Genomic DNA, 20,399 nt, shown 5'->3' on the forward strand with positions numbered 1-20,399 from the left:
TCTGGATTTTTGTCATATGATCATAGGGATGCTGCAAAGGTTGGAACTACGAAAATTGTTCATGAGTCACTTTTTCCACTGCTGTGTAACTTTGAACGGTCACTAAATGAACTGTTGTAAGTTGAGGACTGCCTGTATTGATCCACCTGATCATCTCAAATACATTCGTATTTTGGGTGGGATCGCCTTTATGTTTGTGTCCGAAAGAAATCAAGAAACCCCTCCCCCAATCAAGGAGGTCGTCCTTCTCCACCCTGAAACAAGTGGGATAGAACAGAATATAATCGGAGATGCCATATGTTCCCAACTGATCATGATACGCATGATTATGTAAAGTAAACAAATCCAGAGAGAATATATATTGACAGAACTGCAACCAGCAATTTTAAAACAAGATGAGACATGTTTATTAGTTACCAGAGCAAATCTCTTGGGCTCCAGCTGAAACTCTGTTCATTTCTTTCCAATCCCTTAAAATGGAAAGTCCCCGTATGTTGGGACAGCGTGAGTGGGGGGATGGGGGAGAGAGAATAAAGAAAAAAAGGAGGGAGATTTCTTTCTTTTTAAGATTATATGTTACCCTATAATAACAAAGGTATGAATTTTCCAAAGTGATTCGGTTTCTAATTTAATTCTTGCAAAAGCGAAGTCCTCTCCCTGCTTCCAGAAAGTGGATTCATAAAACATTTTTGCGCGCATTGAGAATCCTGCTATTCACAGCAAATCTAAAAACATATAGCAAGTCTGAACCAGTAAAATTATTTTATGACTTTGCTTGCCTTCGGGCAGAATGAGCTTACAAAGTTGGATGCTCTGTTTCAGCCATTCTGATGCCTACTGATGTCCCGTCAAGTGGCACCACATTGCTGATCTCAAAGCAAAAAAAAAAATATATATATCCAATCAAGGTTTGGATGTCAATGGGTGGGGTGAGGATGAAGGTCATCACAGATGCTCAGGATTGCAGGGTAGATTGGGAAGTCAAAAACATGTCAGGGAAAAGGTATTGGCAAATAATTTCCCTCTTGTGGAACAATAAATCACTTGTCCATGTCCTTTATCAGGAATTCAGCTCAGCTTAAGGCAGCTTGACTCTCACTTTCACATGAGGATAAGAACAGGAGGAGTATAAGAACACATGTGGACGACATTTAAATGTCCTCCTTCCATGTACAGCTTCTTTACAGGCAAATCAGAGGTGGTATTCAGCAGTTCTGACCAGTTCTGGAAAAACGGTAGGGGAAATTTTGAGTAGTTTGGAGAACCGTTAAGTACCAACTCTGACTGGCCCCGTCCCCAGCTATTCTGTGCCCCACCCATCTCACCCCCATCCCAGCTGATCCGGAGGGAATGGGGATTTTACAGTATCCTTCCCCAACCACGCCCACCAAGCCACACACAGAGAACCGGTAGTAAAAAAATTGAATCCCACCACTGAAGATGCATTGTTTTATCTAGATTCTAGATTCCAGACCATGAGTTAACATATTTTTCATGGGAGAAGCTGAAAGAAGGAAGTACAGAAAGAGAATTTGCCCCTTATTTATTGTACTGCCTTCAGATAAAATCTGATCCTTTAATTGCTTCTGCATGCCAAGCAACTCTCACTGTTTGAAAGAGGTTTCTCTGGTAAAATTAAACCTAATAGCGTGAGGAACCTTTTAAGTATCTTTCCATTGACAAATGCGGCAGGAGTGTTTTGCTTCACTCCGGAGAGGCGACTCGGGATTAAGATGTTGAATTGTGCTGCTCCTTCGATTTGTTTTGCTACAATTTTCTAACCCACTTTAAACCGTAGGTAGCCTAGAATCTCAATGTGATTTTCCAGGACAATACGAACTTTTCGGCTGCCCCACAATGCGAATTGTCCCTCCACTGGCTGACAGGAAGGAACCGGGAGGGGAGTTTGATCGGAAGGTATAGTCAGAGTCGCCTCTGCTCTGATCCCGGGTTGAGACTCGTGTGATCCCAGCCTTGCAGACTCTTCCGCAACTGGTAGAACAGGACGTCGTGATTCAAAACAACCCGAACGCAATCTTATCTCCGTATCTCTGGATCCGACAGGTGATGGGCGGGGAAGGGTGTTTTTGACCCTGAATCGCCCGCCCACGGCCTCTTGGGAAAGCGAGTCCACGAAGAATCGATGGCTATTACTTAACTGGGTCCGCCCGCTTCTTTTTTTCTCTCTCCACTTTTACGTCTTTGGACAGCTCCTCCCGCGCTTGGCTGGAAGTTAACTTCCTTTACTGTTTTTCCACTTTCCTTCTCTGCTTAGCCGATCCAGCCGCGCTATGGTGAAATGGAGCAGCTTTGCCGGGAGATTGGGGCGCTGCCTGCAATCGCCACCCGGAGTATTCCGCCCGGCTCCCCTTTGGAGGGCTACTTCCAGCGCTGCGGAGGCAGCTTCGGTTCCCCGGCATGAAGAGCGGCTAAAGGGGCCGGAGGAGTTGCCCGGGATGGGGTCCCTTGAGACCCTCTATTGGCACTTCGTGAGAGGCTACTTGCTGCACACGCACCAACTTCAGGTGATGAGGCCACCGGGGAAGTCTCCGGGGCAGTGGGGGTGGGAGTGGGGAGACCTCTGGAGAGAACAGCTCTTTCCCTACGTCGCTGGTCTCAAGTAGCCAAAAAGGCTGCACGGCTTTCTGGAGATGAGCGAACCAGCCAAATGATTGCTGGTTGGAAAACGGAAACAGGCGACAACCAGCCCGAGAAGAACGCTGGGTGCTGCTGGAACACTAAGAGTTCAGCAAAGAATGGAGCTTTGTTTTCGCTGCTTCGGGGTGATCCCAGCTCATGGTGTTGTTGTTGTTGTTGTTGTTATTTGGTTAATCTTTGGTGAGATTCACAGCCTTTTATGTATCTGCTCAGAGGTGTGTCATGTTAAATAACTAATTAAATGTAAATAAATAGATTACATCTGCAGATGCTTTATATTCTCCTGAGGTGTAGCATTGCTTCAGGATAAATTTCCCACAGCTGATGCCTTTAAGAGTTCATTACATTCAATATCCATCTTGATGCAAGTGGATTGAAATCTTAAACATCGGAAGGGTACCATATGGGGGAAGGATCTCCTAGGGCAAGGGTGCCTGGCAGCCCATGGCCCAAATGCATCATGAGCAGGCCATGCCCACCCTGGTACCACAAATGAGGAAAATGTTGCAAAACATCCCCTTGCACCTATGTGCTAGTCGTTCCCGACTCTAGGGGACGGTGCTCATCTCCGTTTCAAAGCCGAAGAGCCAGCGCTGTCCGAAGATGTCTCTGTGGTCATGTGGCTGGCATGTCTAAACATGATGCAGCATGACACAGCGAGTTTGACACCCATGTCCTAGGGTATAATCAACACTACTTTTCATTTCCATTCTAAATTTGAACCCATCATAGGTTATGCAAATAAAATGTCCCATTGTTGTTACACTCTAAAATTGAATTGTATAGCTCCTGTGTCCTAATTTCCAATGGTCTCCTCAAGTCATAAAATGAGACTTCAAAAGCAAGTCAACTCATCTTTTGCATTTGCAGAGTGTTTGGGGACTTGGAGATAAGACATTACCTGGAAGGGGGGAAGGGAGTTTAGAAAGATGTATGAATTAGAAGTAGCAAAAGGTTGAGTTCATCTACTCTAGTCTTATTTCTGCTCTGCTCTGCTCTACTGTAAAAAGGTAAAGGTAAAGGTTCCTCTTGCACATATGTGCTAGTCGTTCCTGACTCTAGGGGGTGGTGTTCAACTCTGTTTCAAAGCTGAAGAGCCAGCACTGTCCGAAGACATCTCTGTGGTCATGTGGCCGGCATGACTAAATGCCCAAGGCACATGGAACACTGTACTCTGCTCTACTCTACTCTAATTCTATTCCTCATTTCTGATTTCAGTACTATTCATTGTTAGCATTTTTGATATGGACAGAGAAAGTGTCCTCCAGGAATGTGACCATCTACTGGAAGAAAAAGATAATGTTTCCCTCCTTTACACTAAATATAAACATGACAGAAGACCAGTATTAGTTTATGGCAGGGATAAACCAGGAGGACGCTGTTCACAAAAAGTTAATTTAATAAAATGTGTTAATTACAACAGTTCCTACTAGATGCCTTCTGTTTGTTTGTTTTTTATTCCCTATACAAAAAGGATAGTGGAAGAACTCTCAGGGGAGAAAATGGACTCAGTGGATAGACCAGAATAAATATTTCATCTGCCTTTCCACTTAAAATCAAGAAATTTGAATTCTTTTGTCAGCGCAGGCTGCTTGTCAGATTGTTGCAAGAAGTTCAGATGTACAGATTAAAGTGCTGGGTTCCAAATTAACAGATTTAAAAAAAGGCAGTTTATTGCACCACAGCAGATAAGACATGACAGGGCACTAAACATGGGCTGGGAATATCATGTTTGAAAAACAGTATATGCAGTTAGTTGCTTTACTACTAGAATCCATATTGTGCTCCTGTTGGGCAATAAGTGCCAAGCATGATTTACCAAGTTGAAACAAAAATTCAGCAAATATAGTTATGTTTCATTAAATACCAGGTTGGAGATTCTTTGTGTGTTTTTAGAATACCCAAAGCGTAAACAAATATCGTAATCTGATAGGCACAATAATGGTTTCTTGACATCACAGGTTATGCACACATTGGAGCTCCAGGATTTCCTTTGAACTCAATCAACAGTAAAACTGCCAGATTACAAGGAACCAAAAAAAAAGGCTGTTTTCATAGAAAACATCTATTTTGGGAAAGCTGCCAGTGTCTTTCTTAGCTACTAAGAATCTATGTAGTAACTAAACAGCTTAGTTTGTGAGTCCGTTTGTGAATTGTTCCAAAAATTAGGCCACTTAAATTCAAGTTTCATGACATGATTTTATTTTTAAGCACAGCCACATCAGGTGAGAACAAAGAGTAAAGATATCCAAGGGTTTGGGGTCGAAGACATAGGGCTTCCATCACCCCATGTTGTGAGCTCCCACTTTTGCAGCTCAGACAGAGGGTCGTGCCCCAGTTTCTCTGCTGTTCGGGGCCCTGGAGGTTTGCCCTTGGAGAGCATTAGTTACACTCCCAGTTTGATATGAAACCATCTTGTAAACAATAACCTTGTGTTTAGCTAGAAATATACGTTGATAAATTTGGATATCATTAAAGCTGCCTAGAGAAGGGGGAAGGCTGGGGAATCTGTTATTCTTTCATTAAATTTTTATACAAATGAGAACTCAGTGTATCTTCAGATCGATTTCATCCCTATTCTAGAAACAGCTCAGATTGAGTTTTTGGACAAAGGAACAAGGCAAGTGCAGAAACTGGTTACAAGGGTTGGGGGGGGGGGCGTTGCCTGCGACTCAAAAGAGAAATGTTTCAAATGCGTTACTTGCCATTTGCATTCATCCATATAACAGAAACCAATTGTTTTAGTATTGAAGTTGACATTCCATAGCCAGCAGCCGTGTTTCCTCTCCCATCTCATTCTTGTTTCTTTCCTGGTTTCTCCCCCGCCCCGCCCCCCCTGCATCCCACTTTGCTGCAGTACTCATATTTCACGAGGTGAAAGAGAAAAACCATACAGGAAGCTAGCACTGCTGAGATTGGCAATAGTTTTGACAGACCTCAACCCCCAATTTATCTGCCACTCTTTCTAAGCTGGGAGAGGGGGGGAGGGAGGGAGCGAGGGAGCGAGGGAGCGAGGGAGAGGAAGCAGGTGAAGGGAAAAAATAAGTTTTCTCCTTGGCAAGCCCGCCCCCTGATTTCTAGCTTGAAGAACTGGATCAGTCTGAATAACTGACTCCACACAATTATTCCACTGAGCAATGAATGACCTACACACATGCACACACACACAAATGTATCCCACTTTTTTTGACAGCCTCCAAATGACTTCATTACTTTTTCTATTTCAGATCATTTCCAAGAAACGGTATGGCCCCATGTGGAAGTCTATTATTGGTCCTTATCTTAATATTAACATTGGAAGTCCTGAAATCTTAGAGGAGCTGTTACGTCAGGAAGGAAAATACCCAATACGGAGTGACATGAGCCTATGGAAGGAGCATCGAGACATACGGCACTTATCATACGGCCCCTTCACTGAGTGAGTGTCAAGCAGCTACCTACCACACATCTATCCAGAAATTAAATAAACAAACAGACTTCTAATATGAATTCACCTAGATGTGTAGCTACACCCAAAGTTTATCTATAATTGGCACATAAGAATAAAAATGAATCAATTGCTATGCCTCAAAGAAGCTAATTACTGTATCGACTAGTGCTAGCCCCAATACAACCCGTACCATGTATGTACCTTTTCTTAGGCATCATCATCATCATCATGATAATTTATTTGTCAGTGCACAACATATGTACAATGACTATTGTATCTAAATTTAAGTAATTTATCATAATCAAGACATAATCTAAATTTATGACTAAAATTAGGTAAACTGAAATCAAGCCTGCGTAGCAGTGACGGAATGTATTATGTTTTTCAAATACGTGGAAGAGCAACTCACATTTCATTCTAGCTCCTGAGAATGCTTGCATAATTAACTGAGAGCAACTCGTTTCTGTGGGGAAGCTGAATTAAACTCTGTGCTTCTTAGGGCTAATTCCTGAGCATGATTTGTGCAGCCATAGTAGCTGGTTTGAATCTGTAAGGAAGAAGATATAAATATTATTTGAATAGTACTCTCCCCCCCCCCCCAGAAATGTCATGTAAGTCTTAGCATTACTGTAGATCTTTGATCTAAATAACAGTACTGTGCAAATTCTCCAAATGTCTTCTAATCAGATGGCACCCTCTATATTTTAGATTATAACTCATATGATTGCTAGTGTGTTAAGTTATTTTTTCTTAAATTTCAAAAAGATTACAATTAATCTTTCCTTAAAATAAATGTCACAACTTGTGGGTTATGTGCGGGGTTTGTTTATGTGTGTGTAGATATAGTCACAAAATAAAACATATACACATCTATATAAAATATATAGAAGCCTAACCTGATTAAGAAAAAGGTGCCCTGAAGAGAAAAAGAAGAAAAACTTACTATATCTAGAAAATAAAAAAATACAGAGGTGGAAAAAACTCTAGGTTTTTATGTGTATGTGTAAAAAAGAAGCCTTATAAACAAAGTAGAGATTTAATCACACCTAGCTAGTTTAGTTAAGTCTGCTAGTTAACTCTCCCAATAGATTTTAGTAATTCATCTGATTCCACACATACGCTACATATGTAAATGGGCTGTGAGAATATCATAACCTGCATATAGCATAGTCTCTGAAGGAGGAAGACAGGAGGAAGAGCTGCAGCCCAGACCACACCCTGATAAACTAACTCTAAGCCCAAACCAGAAATGTAATTTAATAAAGCATCTCAAAACTGACCCTTCCTACTTATGTGGAAAGTAATGACAAGGGAAGGGAGAGATGCTTTCAGACATGCAAGAAGATTCTCTTACTGTAACCTTACCATAAAGTAAAGGTAAAGATTTCCCTGTACAGCCGTGTCCAACTCTAGGGTGGGATGCTCATCTTAGTTTCTTGGCTGAGGGAGCCAACATTGTCCAAAGACATTTTCTGTGCTTATGTGGTTCACCAATGGTGGGATTTGATTTTTTTACTACCAGTTCTGTGGGCATGGCTTGGTGGGAGTGACGTGGCTTTGTGGGCGTGGCAGGGAAAGTTACTGCAAAATCCCCATTCCCTCCCCACCCCACTAACCTGCTTTCCAGCTCCCTTCTCCTGTTCAGGGCAACGAAAGAAGATCAGTTGGGAGGCTGGGAGGCAGCAGGGGCGGGGACAGCCTATTTGCCAGTTCTCCAAACTACTCAAAATTTCCGCTACCAATTCTCCAGAACCTGTCAGAACTGGCTGAATACTATCTCTGGAGCTCATTCTATTGTGCAGCAATTAGATCTTGAATCTAGGCTGCCAACTTCCCAGCTAACAAACTCTGTGTCTTTAACCGCTGAGCCAGATAGTATTAGCATTCAGGGTTTTGGTTTCCTGCCTGGACTGACTACCTCAAAGGGCTAACAAAACACCTCTCATTCTTAGGGATGGAGAAAAGTGGCACCATCTACGGCAGGTGTTGAACAAGAGGATGCTCAAGCCTTCAGAGGCTATGCTCTATGCAGATTCCATCAATGAAGTAGTGTCTGATCTCATTGTGCACCTTGAAGATGAGAGAAGTAAAAGTTCCTCTGGAGTAAAAGTTGAAGATATGGCCAATCTATTGTACCGATTTGCCTTAGAAGGTAGGTTTATAGCTTGTGGTGATACTAGGAATGAACTATGAGTTCTTTTACTTCTGAGCTGTTTCTTGTAGGTGATGCTCTTATGATTTATTTAACCACAGTTTACTGAGTCATTTTCTTAGGATTGTGGTTGCACTAGGAGAAAAGGTTGCATGCAGAAGTATTTTGTTTAGAACTGCAGTAGAGGGCAAAGATTACATTTCTCCTGCTAAGCTGTTCCTCATTATAGACGTTGTAAGAGGAAAACTGGCTAGTCTATTGTACCAAAAAGCAGGAAAAATCCAGTACCACATTCCTTTCTGACACATTTTATTAAAAGGTACAACCTTCAGTTTACTTCATTAGAGGCACAAAATGACTAAGTTGACATTGGATGGATGTAGAATTGAAATTTGGGTGAGGCAGAGGGGGAAGACCAATCTGTCACTCACAAAAATTTATGCCTTTTAATACAGATGGCCAAACCTAATTATTTTCATTTCCCTGCCATCTGGAAAGTTGATCTACTTGCATGCTTTACAGTATAGATACATGGTGATATTACTGCAGCCACCTGATTTTTATTTTCTTTTTCCCTATCCCTGCAATAGATAGATAGATGGATGCGTGGAGTGTTGCACTATCTTTCTATCCATCTCTGTGAATGTACGCATATGTATATGTCTGTGAATATGTATACAAATACACACACACATACATACCCACTGTCTTTCTACACTGTTTCTCTGCCTATCATTTATCTATCGTTTATCTATCTATTTATCTGTCTGTCTGTCTGTCTGTTTGTGTCTGTATGGGTTTTTTTCCAGAAAATTTTTATTTTTTATTCTCTTACATATCATTTTAAGTATACATTCACATAATTATTTTTCTTCTTTACATTTATCATTCTTATACATTTGTTATTCCATTTTATAGGTTATAATATACATATACAGTTTGGTTTGCTTTGTTTACCATCCCTTCCTCCTGTTGTAACACCACCTTATTTTCCCTTTCTTTTCTCCCTTCCTCCCTTCCCTACTTTCCTCCTTCCTCCTCTCCTTTCCCTTCTTTCCTCCCTTACCCTTCTCCTACTCCTACTCTTCCTCCTCCCCTACCTACCTTCTCTCCTTCTCTTCCTCTCCCTTCCATCCTCCTCTTCTTACCTCTTTCTTCTTTTCCCCATCTTCCTTTCATTCTGTCCTCCTCTCCCTCTTTCTTTTCTATTATAGATGTCTCTTTTGGATCTCAGTTTATGTTTCCTTGGGATGGTGTTTCAGCAAACCCAAATATAATTGGTATCTTTTCTTGTTCCCTTACCTTCACTAATCTATCCTAATTATATTCCCCCATCTTTGTATCTCTCATATATATACTTATGTATTTAATATTTTCTTTTCTGTTTTCCGCTTCTTCCCCCCATTTTCCATAACAGTGCATCGGCTGGGTTCTGTATCTTATTCCTACTTTCTTTTCTAGTTTCCTTTCTCTAGCCAATCATAAAATATTTCCCATGTCTTGAAGTACTCCGATTCCTCTTTATCCTTTATTTTCATTGTCAACCTGTTCATCTCAGCACAATCTAATATCTTTTTTTACTATCTCTTCATCTGTTGGTAGCTTATTTAATTTCTAATTTTGGGCAAATATGATTCTTGCTGCTGTAGTTACATGTATAATCAAACAGGTATTCCCTTTATTAAATTTCTCTGGGATAATATCTAGTAAAGATATCTCTGGTCTAAATTCTATTTCATTGTATGTATGGGTGTGTGTGTGCACATATATACATGCACATATATACATACACACAGTCTATCTACACATCTGTCTGTCTGTATGTCTACCCATCCATCCATCCATCCATTGATCCATCTGTATGTGTATATATGTATACACACACATACATACCAGTGGTCAGATTCAAAAAAATTTATTACCAATTCTGTGGGTGTGGCTTAGTGTGCATGGCAGGGGAAGGATACTGCAAAATCCCCATTCCCTTCCCACCCCACTCCAGGGGAAGGATACTGCAAAATTTCCATTTCTACCCCACCCCACTAACCTGCTTTTCAGCTCCGTTCTCCTGTGCAGGGCAACAGAAGAAGACCCAGCCGATCAGCTGGGAATCTGATCAGCTGGGACTCGGGAGATAGCGAATAGATGGCAGCCAGAGGTGGTATTTGCTGGTTCACTGAACTACTCAAAATTTCCTCTACCGGTTCTCCAGAACCAGTCAGAACTGGCTGAATACTACCTCTGATACACACAGTCTGTCTATCTATACAGTCTGTCTCCTATTCTATTCTATTCTATTTTATTCTCTATCCCCACAAAGACAAAAAAGGGGTGAACTTTGACCAGTGGGATTTAGCCAAAGCAATCTATTATAAAATTCAAGTAAAGATTCCTGTTTTCATTTATGAATCTGAATTGCTGGCTAGGACATTAGGGGAGCTGAAATGCAGCACTTCTGGAAGTCTAGACTGAAAGATGCCTTAACATGAGACAGAGCCTAATTATCAGTATGGCCACTGTACAGTATATCCTGCCTACTGGAGTGTCATCCATTTCAGTACTTCTATACAAATCAGAAGCATAATCGCAATGCCTTTCATTATAACTAATGGCACTCTTCCCACATGTCACCTTTATCTGACCCATTTATTTCTAGACAGCAGTTTTCTTTTTCTAATGGCTGCCACTGTGCATAATTGTATGACTCATGTATTTTCCACCTCCAGGTATCTCCTATATTCTTTTTGAGACCCGCATTGGCTGTCTAGAGAAACAGATGCCCGTTGAAACAAAAAATTTCATTGATGCTATTGGATATATGTTCAGGAATTCTGTCTTTGTAACCTTCCTACCCAAATGGACACGGAACATGCTTCCTTTCTTTAATCGCTACCTACAAGGCTGGGATACTATCTTTGGCTTTGGTACGTGAGTGATGGGGATTTGAAAATAACTCTCTGAATTTTTACTCAAATCAGCTTGATGTCATCCAAGGAGCTGACATTTGTCTGTGTTCCTCTTGGGTAATTGGTATTTTCTTTAAGCTTCTTTGCATAGCCAAGGAATCAGTGGACGAATACCTGTCCATTATAATGGATATTGCCTTGTTAGTCTCACTATTGTGAACCATCAGTAACCAAAGCTCTTTCATGCTGTAGGGAAAAAACTGATTGATCAGAAGACTTTGGATTTAGAGAAGCGTTTGGAACGGGGTGAGGAAGTTTCAGGATACTTGACATACTTGCTTACCAGTGGGCGGCTTAGTAATGAAGAGATATATGGAAGCATAACTGAGCTGCTATTGGCTGGTGTTGACACGGTAGGACATTGACTTCCTATTCTTCCTATATGGGTGCCCTGATGCTTGAGGAGCAAAAGTGGTGGTAAATACTTGTCATGTTGTTGAGCATGTTGTCACCTGCTGATCAGCCTATATTCCTCACACTACTGTTTGAAAGCCTCAATATGCACTAGAACAGTGATGGAGACCTATAACATGAGTGTCAAAGGTGACACACCACAATGTTTTCCCAATGTTCACTAAGACCTGGCAACTATTATTGAAAGCACTCTCTGTTCTCATGTGATTTTTTGAGGCTGAAGAGGCTACACGAGAATGGAGTGTGCTGTCGTACAGACTCTGTACCTTCTGAAAATCCTATGAGAATGGGGCATGCTTTCACACAGTTTTCTGAGACTGCAGAAGCCACTTGGAGACCATTCTCTGCAGCTGATTCAAGACCAAAGCCTCTTGCGACCCACAGCAACCTCAGATAAATTGCAGGGGCCTGTCAAAAGAAAGAGAACATCACGTAAAGATAAGCAGTTATGTGGCAGATCCTGGGGAGGGCTGGGCTGCAAGGGAAATGGGGAATGGTAGGAAATGGCCTTTTTGAGTGGCAGCACTCAAAGTCAAGACCTGGGCCTCTAATTCAGGCCTAGCTTTTGCCCTATCAAATGCAGGGCGGCTTAGATTGGGGAGGTTGGGGCAATATAGAATTGTTTATCTTTTTTGGGGGGGATGTGTGTGCATGTACAATATGGGAGCAGAGTCAAGTTAGGCATTTTCCAAATTTTTGACACACTGAGACCAAACATTTGTTATGACTGCACCAGATGTTTAAGATTATTCTTTTAGAGCATACTTAAATAGGAAACTATTTTGTACAAATGCAAAACTTTTTTGTCTACTTGTTGAATTGTTGGTTTTATTTACTACACTTTCATACTAACACACTCCAGAAGAACCATGGTGGTACACAGTTGTTGGCCATTTTAAATGGCAATAATTTTCTCGTTTCCAGATAGCCTTTCCAACCCATTTTCTGATTATCTGACCTTAAGTAATATCATTTTGAACCTGTTGCTTCTTCTGTATAAACTACCCTAAACTATGAGCCTTCCCCCAAATGTCTGGAAAAATCAGCTGTTACAAAAGAACTGATGACTGTGGCCGAGAATAACATTCCTTTTTTGTTTTCCTTTTCAATAAGAGTGAATATCTAGAAAAATCTTACCAGTCTTAGCACTGAATATCTTATATAGCATTTTCATTTAATTATTATATTTGGCTCCCACCCTTTTTCTAAATTAGAGATTAAGCTTCAATTGTAAAAGGAACTCTCTACAAATTTACCTATCATAACCAAGCAAGAGTATGTAGCAGATTTGTAAGCACACCTACTGGTAATCCTTTTTAGGTTGGGATAGAGTACTAGGGAGAACAGAAACAGAGGGGCTTGTTGCAAACAAAAAAAGGGAGGGTGGGGGACAGATATATTTCTAATTTTGAGAAATGTATACAAAACTGCCATGTTTTCTTTATCATACAGTGTTGGGAAAGAAATTTGGCTCTGCCAATCTACGGTAACCCTGATAGCTCTGAGAACCTACATCTGTTCCAAGAACCTAGCTAGGGATTGCTACCATTTTTACAAGCAATACATCTACAACAATTTGCAGCGATGACACACGTACAGCGAAATCATCATACAAATGCTTTTATACATGTGCATCCCAGCGTCTGATATGTGACACAAGTTCCAGCATTTGTGACGATGTCGTCACACATACATGTTCATTCCCCTGCCCAGAGAGGATGCCTATCACTTTCACTCTCTTGTTTGGTCTTTTCAGACATCCAATACTATGTCTTGGTGTTTGTATCATCTGGCTAGAAACCCAGACATCCAGGAAGCTTTATACCAGGAAATAGCCAATGTGGTACCTGCAGACCAAGTCGCTGAAGCCAAGGACATCAACAAGATGCCTCTGCTTAAGGCGATAATCAAGGAGACTCTCAGGTAGGAGCCTCTCTATGGTTGAGCAAAGAAGCAGGATGCAGTCTTAGCCTCAGATCAAGGATAGAGTAGCTGCTACCGCAGTTTTGCACTCTGGGTTTTTAAGAAACTACCAATAGTTCTCAAATTACAACCACAATGGACCATTATCACAAGAATGAGTGACTCGTCCAAGGTCATCAAGCTGTCCTAGGGGATGAACCTTATGACACAGGCCAAACCCCAAAGGATTGCAATCGCTGGTCTAGGTCATTAGGGACTTTTTTCCTGCTGTGCAATGCTGCCCACTGATCTGCCACTTCTCCCTTTAAAGGCTTTATCCTGTGGTCCCCACCAACGCACGGATTATTGCAGAGAAGGAAGTTGTCATTCAAGGATACCGGTTCCCAAAGGATGTAAGTGCTAGTGTATTATTAATTTTGCAACCAGGACATCTCTAAGTGAATTGGGCTTAGTAACCAGAAAAAATGTGAAACATAACCTAATCATTGCAATAGCAGTCCATGCTAGGAATTCTAACATCATTAGGAATGTCAGTCCATGCTAGGCAGAAGTGGGCAAAGTCTAGGAAAATGGACAGGTTGGAATATAGAAGGATCAAGGATTAAATTAGAAAGCAATTTTATTTATTTATAAGATATATATTTTTCCCATGGAATACAAAGTAAGTTATGCAATCTGAGAACTCACTATTGGCCAATACCCAACAGTTGCTGAAGGCACACACTCTGTTCCTGTTGCACATACACCATAGAGCTTGTTCTTTGCCTACTGACGCAAATTGCCTACTGCATTTGCATCTTGTAAACATGCCAATATTCTATCATCTCTCCCACATGGAAGCGATGCCCATATACACTCTGCCCATGTTTGTTGCCATCATCATAGATTTGCCTGAAGAAGAACCTTGTTGAAAAAAAAACAGTATCTCCGTTGGCTTACTAAGAAATCCTTTATCTACTTTTTTTTGTGCTTTCCATTGGGCTTAGAGCCTGTTTGTACTGGCTCACTATGGCATGTCACATGATGAGAGCAACTTTCCAGAGCCAGAACGTTTCCTGCCACGCCGTTGGTTGCGAGATCAGAGAGAGGTGTCTCCTCACCCCTTCAGTTCCATTCCCTTTGGTTATGGAATCCGTGCCTGTGCAGGCCGTCGCATTGCTGAACTTGAAATGCACCTGGCTCTTATCAGGGTAAGTAGTTTCTATATGTGAATGTACGTGTGCCAGTTTCTGTACGATCTGTGATATCTTGGCTGCAAAATAAAGTGAAATTCCAACTTCATTTCTGGAATTCAAGTCTGATTTCTGTCCAAGGGAAATCAGAGGAATTCCACCCTTCTCCCTACTTTTGCTGTCTGTTAATGTAGGGGAAATATATCATATTTTTCGGATTATAAGATGTGTATAAGATGCACCAAGATTTCAAAGAGGTAAGTAAGAAAAAAAAGTTTTTGTTCTCTCCAGCCCCCAGGAGCACTCTGCAAGCTTCAGCAGGGCTAGGGGGAGGTCAAAACCCTCCGATTTTCATCAAAATGGGGGCATTTTTCCCTTCCCCCAGCCCTGCTGAAGCCTGCAGAGTGCTTCTGGGGGGTGGGTGGAAGGCAAAAATGTTCTGTTTTTGCGAAGAACAATATGTTTTTCAACCATTTTTCACAAAAAAGGGATGTGGGGACGGGTCTTTGGGAGGCCAAAAGTGGCTGTATAAGACGCACCAACATTTCCACCCTCTTTTTTGTGGTGGGGGAAGGTGCATCTTATACTCCAAAAAATATGGTACATTTCTTAGCTGTTTCCCAGAAGGTGGAAGGTAGGCTAGATGAAAAGTACAGGTAGTCCCCAACTTACAATCCTTCAAAGTTACAATGGCAGTGAAAAAAGTGACTTACAACTGGCCCTTGCAACTGGCATGTATTTATGACAGCTGCAGAAGCCCAAGGCCATGTAATCACCACTTGCAACCTTTCCAGTTAGCTGCTGACCAGCAAAGTCAATGGGGGAAACTGGACTCATTTAACTACTGCATGATTCACTTAACAACCGCAAGAAGAATCGTAGAATCATATGGCTGGAAGAGACCTTGAAGGTCTTCTAGTCCAACCCCCTGCCTAAGGCAGGTGTACTTATACCATTCCAGACAAATAGTTTCCCAGTGTTTTCTTGAAAACCTCCAGCAATGGAGCACCCACAACTCTGGGAGGCAACCCGTTCCATTGATTAGTTATTCTTACCATCAGTAAATTCCTCTTTATTTTCAAGTTGAATCTCCCTCTGATGAGCTTCCACACATTGCGTCTTTATCTGCCTTCAGGTGCTATGGAAAATAAATTTACACCCTCTTCCTTGTGACAATCCCACAAGTACTGGAAGTCTGCTATCATGTCTCCCCCCCTTCTCTTCATTAGGCTGAACACACCTAGTTCCCTTAGCTGTTCATCATATGATTTAACCTCCAAACTCCTGATCATCTTCTATATTGTTCTTCTCTAAATTACTTAATAACCGATTACAGCAAAAAGATCATAAAATTGGGCACAATTCACTTAACATACACCTTGTTTAGCAACAGAAATGTTGGTCCCAATTGTAGAGGTAGGTCAAGGGCTATCTGTATCTAATCCTTCAAGCATGCAGTGGATTTGAAAACCCAATAACTTCATGGTCTTCACAGGACTGATCATTCTTTCTTTCCTATCACATTGCTCTTCGTAATAGATTTAACTTCAGTGGGTAGTTGGGATAGAAAGAAAGGGCTGCAATAATACTATGTTAGCTTCCTCATTTCAAGAACTAAAGCAAAAGTCAGAGAAGTAGTGATTTCCCTATGCCAGAAGATGTAGAAAAGGGAACAAAATGTATTCAGGAACTCTCCCATTTTAATTATGAATTGATTAGTGGCTATGACTTAGGAGGTAAAGATCATTCTCGTGACATTGCCAACTGGCAACACTTTTGACATAAAATGATGTGATGCAGGTGGTCAGAAATAAATACCAGCACAAGTAGTCCTCAACTTATGACCACAATTGAGCCCAAAATTTATGTTGCTAAGTGAGAAATGTATCAGAAGCTTGCACAAGGGGATCACATAACCCTGGGACACTGCAGCCGTCATAAATATGAGTCAATAGCCAAGCATCTGGATTTAAAATATGTGACCATGGGGATGCTGCCATGGTCATAAGTCTGAAGCATGGTCGTGTCACTTTTTTCAATGCTGTTGTAACTTTGAACGGTCACTAAGTGAACACCGAGGACTATATGTAATGTGAATGGATGTAGGGCAGTGTTTCTCAACCTTGGCTACTTTAAGTCCTGTGGATTTCAACTTCCAGAATCCCCCAACCAGCTGGCTAGGGGATTCTGGGAGTTGAAGTCCACAGGACTTAAAAGTCGCCACGGTTGAGAAACACTGATGTAGGGCAAGGTGGAACCTGACAGGAAGCCTGTGAAATAATGTGCAATTTTTCTCTGGGTTGCTTCCAGATAATGCAGAAGTTCTTGATCAGACCAGACCCGCAATGCACTGACGTGAAGCCTCTCTCCCGTATTGTGCTGGTGCCAGACAAGCCTATTAACTTGGATTTCCTTGACCGACAGACAATGCCTTAAAGTTTTATTCAGCCCGAGAGTCTGCAGAGATCTAGAAAATCTGCTCTGGGATTGGATTGTGTCCTGGATGGTGTACTGACATAGTGCTTGAGATGCTCCACTCTTCAGGCAGGATTCAGTCTAAGGGGTCTCCCTCCTACCTGTACTAGTGGATTTTCTATATCCACCAAAAGCAACATTTGCAGCCTTGCAACCGTACACCCATAAGTTTGATTGCCAGCGTCCCGCTTTCCTGTTCCTGGGCTTCCAATAATCAGTGGTCAAGTATAGAATCAAGCCAAGATAAGCCACCTTGGGCTAGCCACTTTCTCTCTCAGCCCTAAGAAGGAGGCAATGGCAAACCACTCCCGAAAAACCTTACCCAAAAAAACATGTCCAGGAGGTTTCGGAGAATCTGATACAACTGAACAGGAAAAAAAAAACTTGCTTCAACCAATTAAGAATCCTCTCTGGATGGGAGGAGGCCTTCATGCATTCAATTCTACATGCCCCCTCCTTCCAGATAAGTGTATGTAGTATGTGTGGTTCATACTATTGCCACAAGCAAAATATCTTCAAAGACAAAGGGAGGGGGAGGAAGAAAACAAAAAACAAGAAAGTCCAGTTGCCTGTTGAAAAAGCACCTTTGTGACTATTGCCACATCATTCTATTTGAAAAGAATGTAATCTTTTTTCCAAATGTTACTAATCTAAGTATCCCAAAATGGGAGCAGAGACGGGAATTGTGCCAGGAAACTGCACTTCAAACAGTAGGAGTATAATGTTTTCCCTGAATTTTGTACACTGAGTGCAAATTTCAAAAGGGAACATGCCGTTACGTAACTTACATTGAATTTATATTTTACTGACAAAGAAAATTGTTGGTAAAATATAAATTCAACACAAAAAAGTTTGGCGCGAAAGCGATTGCCTGCAAAGGGTCCTGAATTGAGGCTGAAAGGTGAATGCAGAAGCAGTCTGTTCCATCCCATATTTGGGTAGACTAGGTTGCCCTGATAAACTGATCTCACCAGAAAAAAGTACTTAAGATACCATTACACTTTCAGGTTTTCTCCATGTGTAAGTTCATGTTCCATATAAGAGTGCCAAGGAAGACCTTATATAAGTGCCATCTTTGAATCTTTTTAGGCTACCAGTGGAATGGAATGGAATGGAATAGGAATGGAATGGAATAAGTTTATTTATAGGCCGCCCTTTTCCCTGAGGGGACTCAGGGCGGCTAACAACTTATATGGGGAGGGGATACATACAGTAACATATAACATAACACATAATTTTAAAAATAAAAAAAAACATTCATTCAGCATTCAGGTGGGGGCGAATCAAGTCTTTACCCCCAGGCCTGACAGGATAGCCAGTTCTTGAGGGTGAAGAGAAGTTGGCAATCATTGGTTCAGAGGCTGTGTTTTGTTATTCTTTGCTTCATTAATGCAGTTAGAGTACAGGTACTTAGTACATTTATTTTAATATAAAAAATATCCATAAAAGCACAAAAGATGACATACAAAATAAACATACTCACTAATTATAAGAACTAATATCTTTAATATTGCTTGTGGAATGACTGGAATTATCCAAGAAAAAGCACTTCTTTTTTGGCTGTATGCTATATAAATGTAAAAAGCACAACTCAGATATAATTCTTACTGTATATTCAAACCAGGATGATATATAGCAGGGGAGTTAAGAGATTCAAACATACAGTTAGCCATGAAGGTAACAAGTCTTTCCGCCAAATCTCCAACACAAACATCGGAGAATAAAATCTACATCCACACAAGTTTCTCTGTAGGAAAAGAAGATGATGAAAAACATTATAAATTATGAAGTATATTGTTAGTAGGAAATACATTAATCTGATTTCTAAGAAGCCTCTACAAATTTGCCCACTACCAAATTGTTATGAAAAAATCAGCAAACTAATTGGTTGTTAGATTTTCCACAGATCCACAGATTAAAACACCTGGGTAGAAACTGAAAAACCCTGAGATCTAGCCCCACTTTAGACACGAAGCCACCTGGATGACCTGGGCCAGTCTCTCTCAGCCTTAGGAAGCAGGTAACTGCAGAGCATTTCTGAAAACCGTGCCAAGAAAAATTTTGGGGCTTGTCCAGACAGTCACCAGGAGTCATTACTGAAATGTTTGTGCAAGCACATGCATGAGTGCACACGCATGCATACACACAGACTGTTTAGAGCATGAAAGCACTGATCAAAAAGTTGTAAGTCTTGCCGTGTGCTCACGCACACAAAGACATTGGCTGTTTAGAACATGGAAGCACTGATCGAAGAGTTGTCATTCTTTCTTGGCATGTGCAAACACACAAACACAGAAACATTTACTAAACTTTCATAGAAGAAGAGGTCAAAATGAAGAAAAATTATTACTGGAGCTTTAAAATGCATCAAGTGGTTTGTAGCACAAGATATTTATTTACAGTAAATTGAACACAAAAATGTCCAAGGCCTGATAGTTACAGTGGTATGCTGTATTTCTGGCCTCTACGCAGCACATCTGTCAGTGTAATGAAGCGAAACTGGAAACAAAATTTTAAATAGTCCCACAGGATCATGAAGTAGTCATACAGTAGTGGTTTTTTGTTTGTTTGTTTAGGTGCCCAAGTAGCTAAGCAGTTAAGGTAACACAAGCTGCTATGCTGTCATCATCACTCATTCTATTGTAAATGTAGTTAAAGCTACAGAAAAATAGGGCTCAAACTGAAATGATTTCAAGACTTCCAACTCTTACACCAGAGGTAGTCAGCCTATGGGCTCCAGATCTTGCTGAGAGCTCTAATTCCCAGCAGTTTTTCTTCTTTCAGTTTACTACGCAGCTCCAATTTATAGCTGCTGTCGGAAGAAAAAAATCCAGGTCCAGTTCAGCTGGGAATAAAATGGAGGCTGATTGGAAAGGAAGATTCTGTTTATTAGTGAATAGAACCAACACACACACTGCGTGTATTTCTGGGACAGCTGACAAAATGGAGTTGAAAGTGGGTGGGTTTTACACCTCCTGGATCCCTATGGGGTCATGTAAGGGTCATGGTTGGCTCTATAGGCAAAAGACAAAGTGCAAATCCTAGGTGTTTGTCTGAGCTAATCTTGTCAACCTTTAACTTCTTGCTTATCTGAAGTTTCTGTCTGACCCAGATATTTCTGAATGGATTGCCAAATCTGCATTTTTAAAAGCTAGCCTCCTCAGTTTCTGCTTGGGGCAGGGAGACAAGAGCTGGTTTCTGCCTCCCTT

At 41.2% G+C, this 20,399-nt stretch overlaps 1 protein-coding gene and 1 long non-coding RNA gene across 3 annotated transcripts; one reads left to right on the forward strand and one right to left on the reverse strand.

Moving 5' to 3' along the window:
* Positions 1-748: 748 nt before the first annotated feature.
* On the reverse strand, positions 749-2,069 carry LOC148049430 (uncharacterized). Of its 2 annotated transcripts, none has more exons than XR_015696390.1 (2): positions 1,841-2,069; positions 749-1,224 (listed from the first exon to the last, which is right to left on the reverse strand). It is a non-coding gene; the product is annotated as an uncharacterized LOC148049430 (long non-coding RNA). The 2 variants fall into 2 exon arrangements; XR_015696389.1 differs by having other exon boundaries at positions 1,609-2,069.
* A 104-nt stretch (positions 2,070-2,173) lies between these two features.
* Positions 2,174-18,283, forward strand: CYP27A1 (cytochrome P450 family 27 subfamily A member 1). Its single transcript, XM_014056020.2, has 9 exons — positions 2,174-2,525; positions 5,886-6,076; positions 8,041-8,240; positions 10,967-11,164; positions 11,399-11,559; positions 13,377-13,543; positions 13,854-13,935; positions 14,530-14,733; positions 17,026-18,283. Exons 1-9 carry the CDS (start codon positions 2,292-2,294, stop codon positions 17,149-17,151), a joined length of 1,563 nt encoding a protein of 520 aa, XP_013911495.1. The 5' UTR covers positions 2,174-2,291; the 3' UTR covers positions 17,152-18,283.
* Positions 18,284-20,399: the final 2,116 nt, after the last annotated feature.

The sequence above is a fragment of the Thamnophis sirtalis genome, unplaced genomic scaffold (genome assembly GCF_051295495.1).
Source record: "Thamnophis sirtalis isolate CommonGarterSnake01/CBP01778 unplaced genomic scaffold, rThaSir2_p1.2 scaffold_1, whole genome shotgun sequence".
NCBI classification, from domain to species: Eukaryota; Metazoa; Chordata; class Lepidosauria; order Squamata; family Natricidae; genus Thamnophis; species Thamnophis sirtalis.

Coding starts and splice junctions, on each gene's coding strand:
- CYP27A1 (XM_014056020.2), top strand. CDS start 2,292: ATGGTGAAATGGAGCAGCTTTGCCGGGAGATTGGGGCGCTGCCTGCAA. Junction 6,077..8,040: donor TCATACGGCCCCTTCACTGA/GTGAGTGTCAAG, acceptor TCTCATTCTTAG/GGATGGAGAAAAGTGGCACC. Junction 11,560..13,376: donor TATTGGCTGGTGTTGACACG/GTAGGACATTGA, acceptor TGGTCTTTTCAG/ACATCCAATACTATGTCTTG.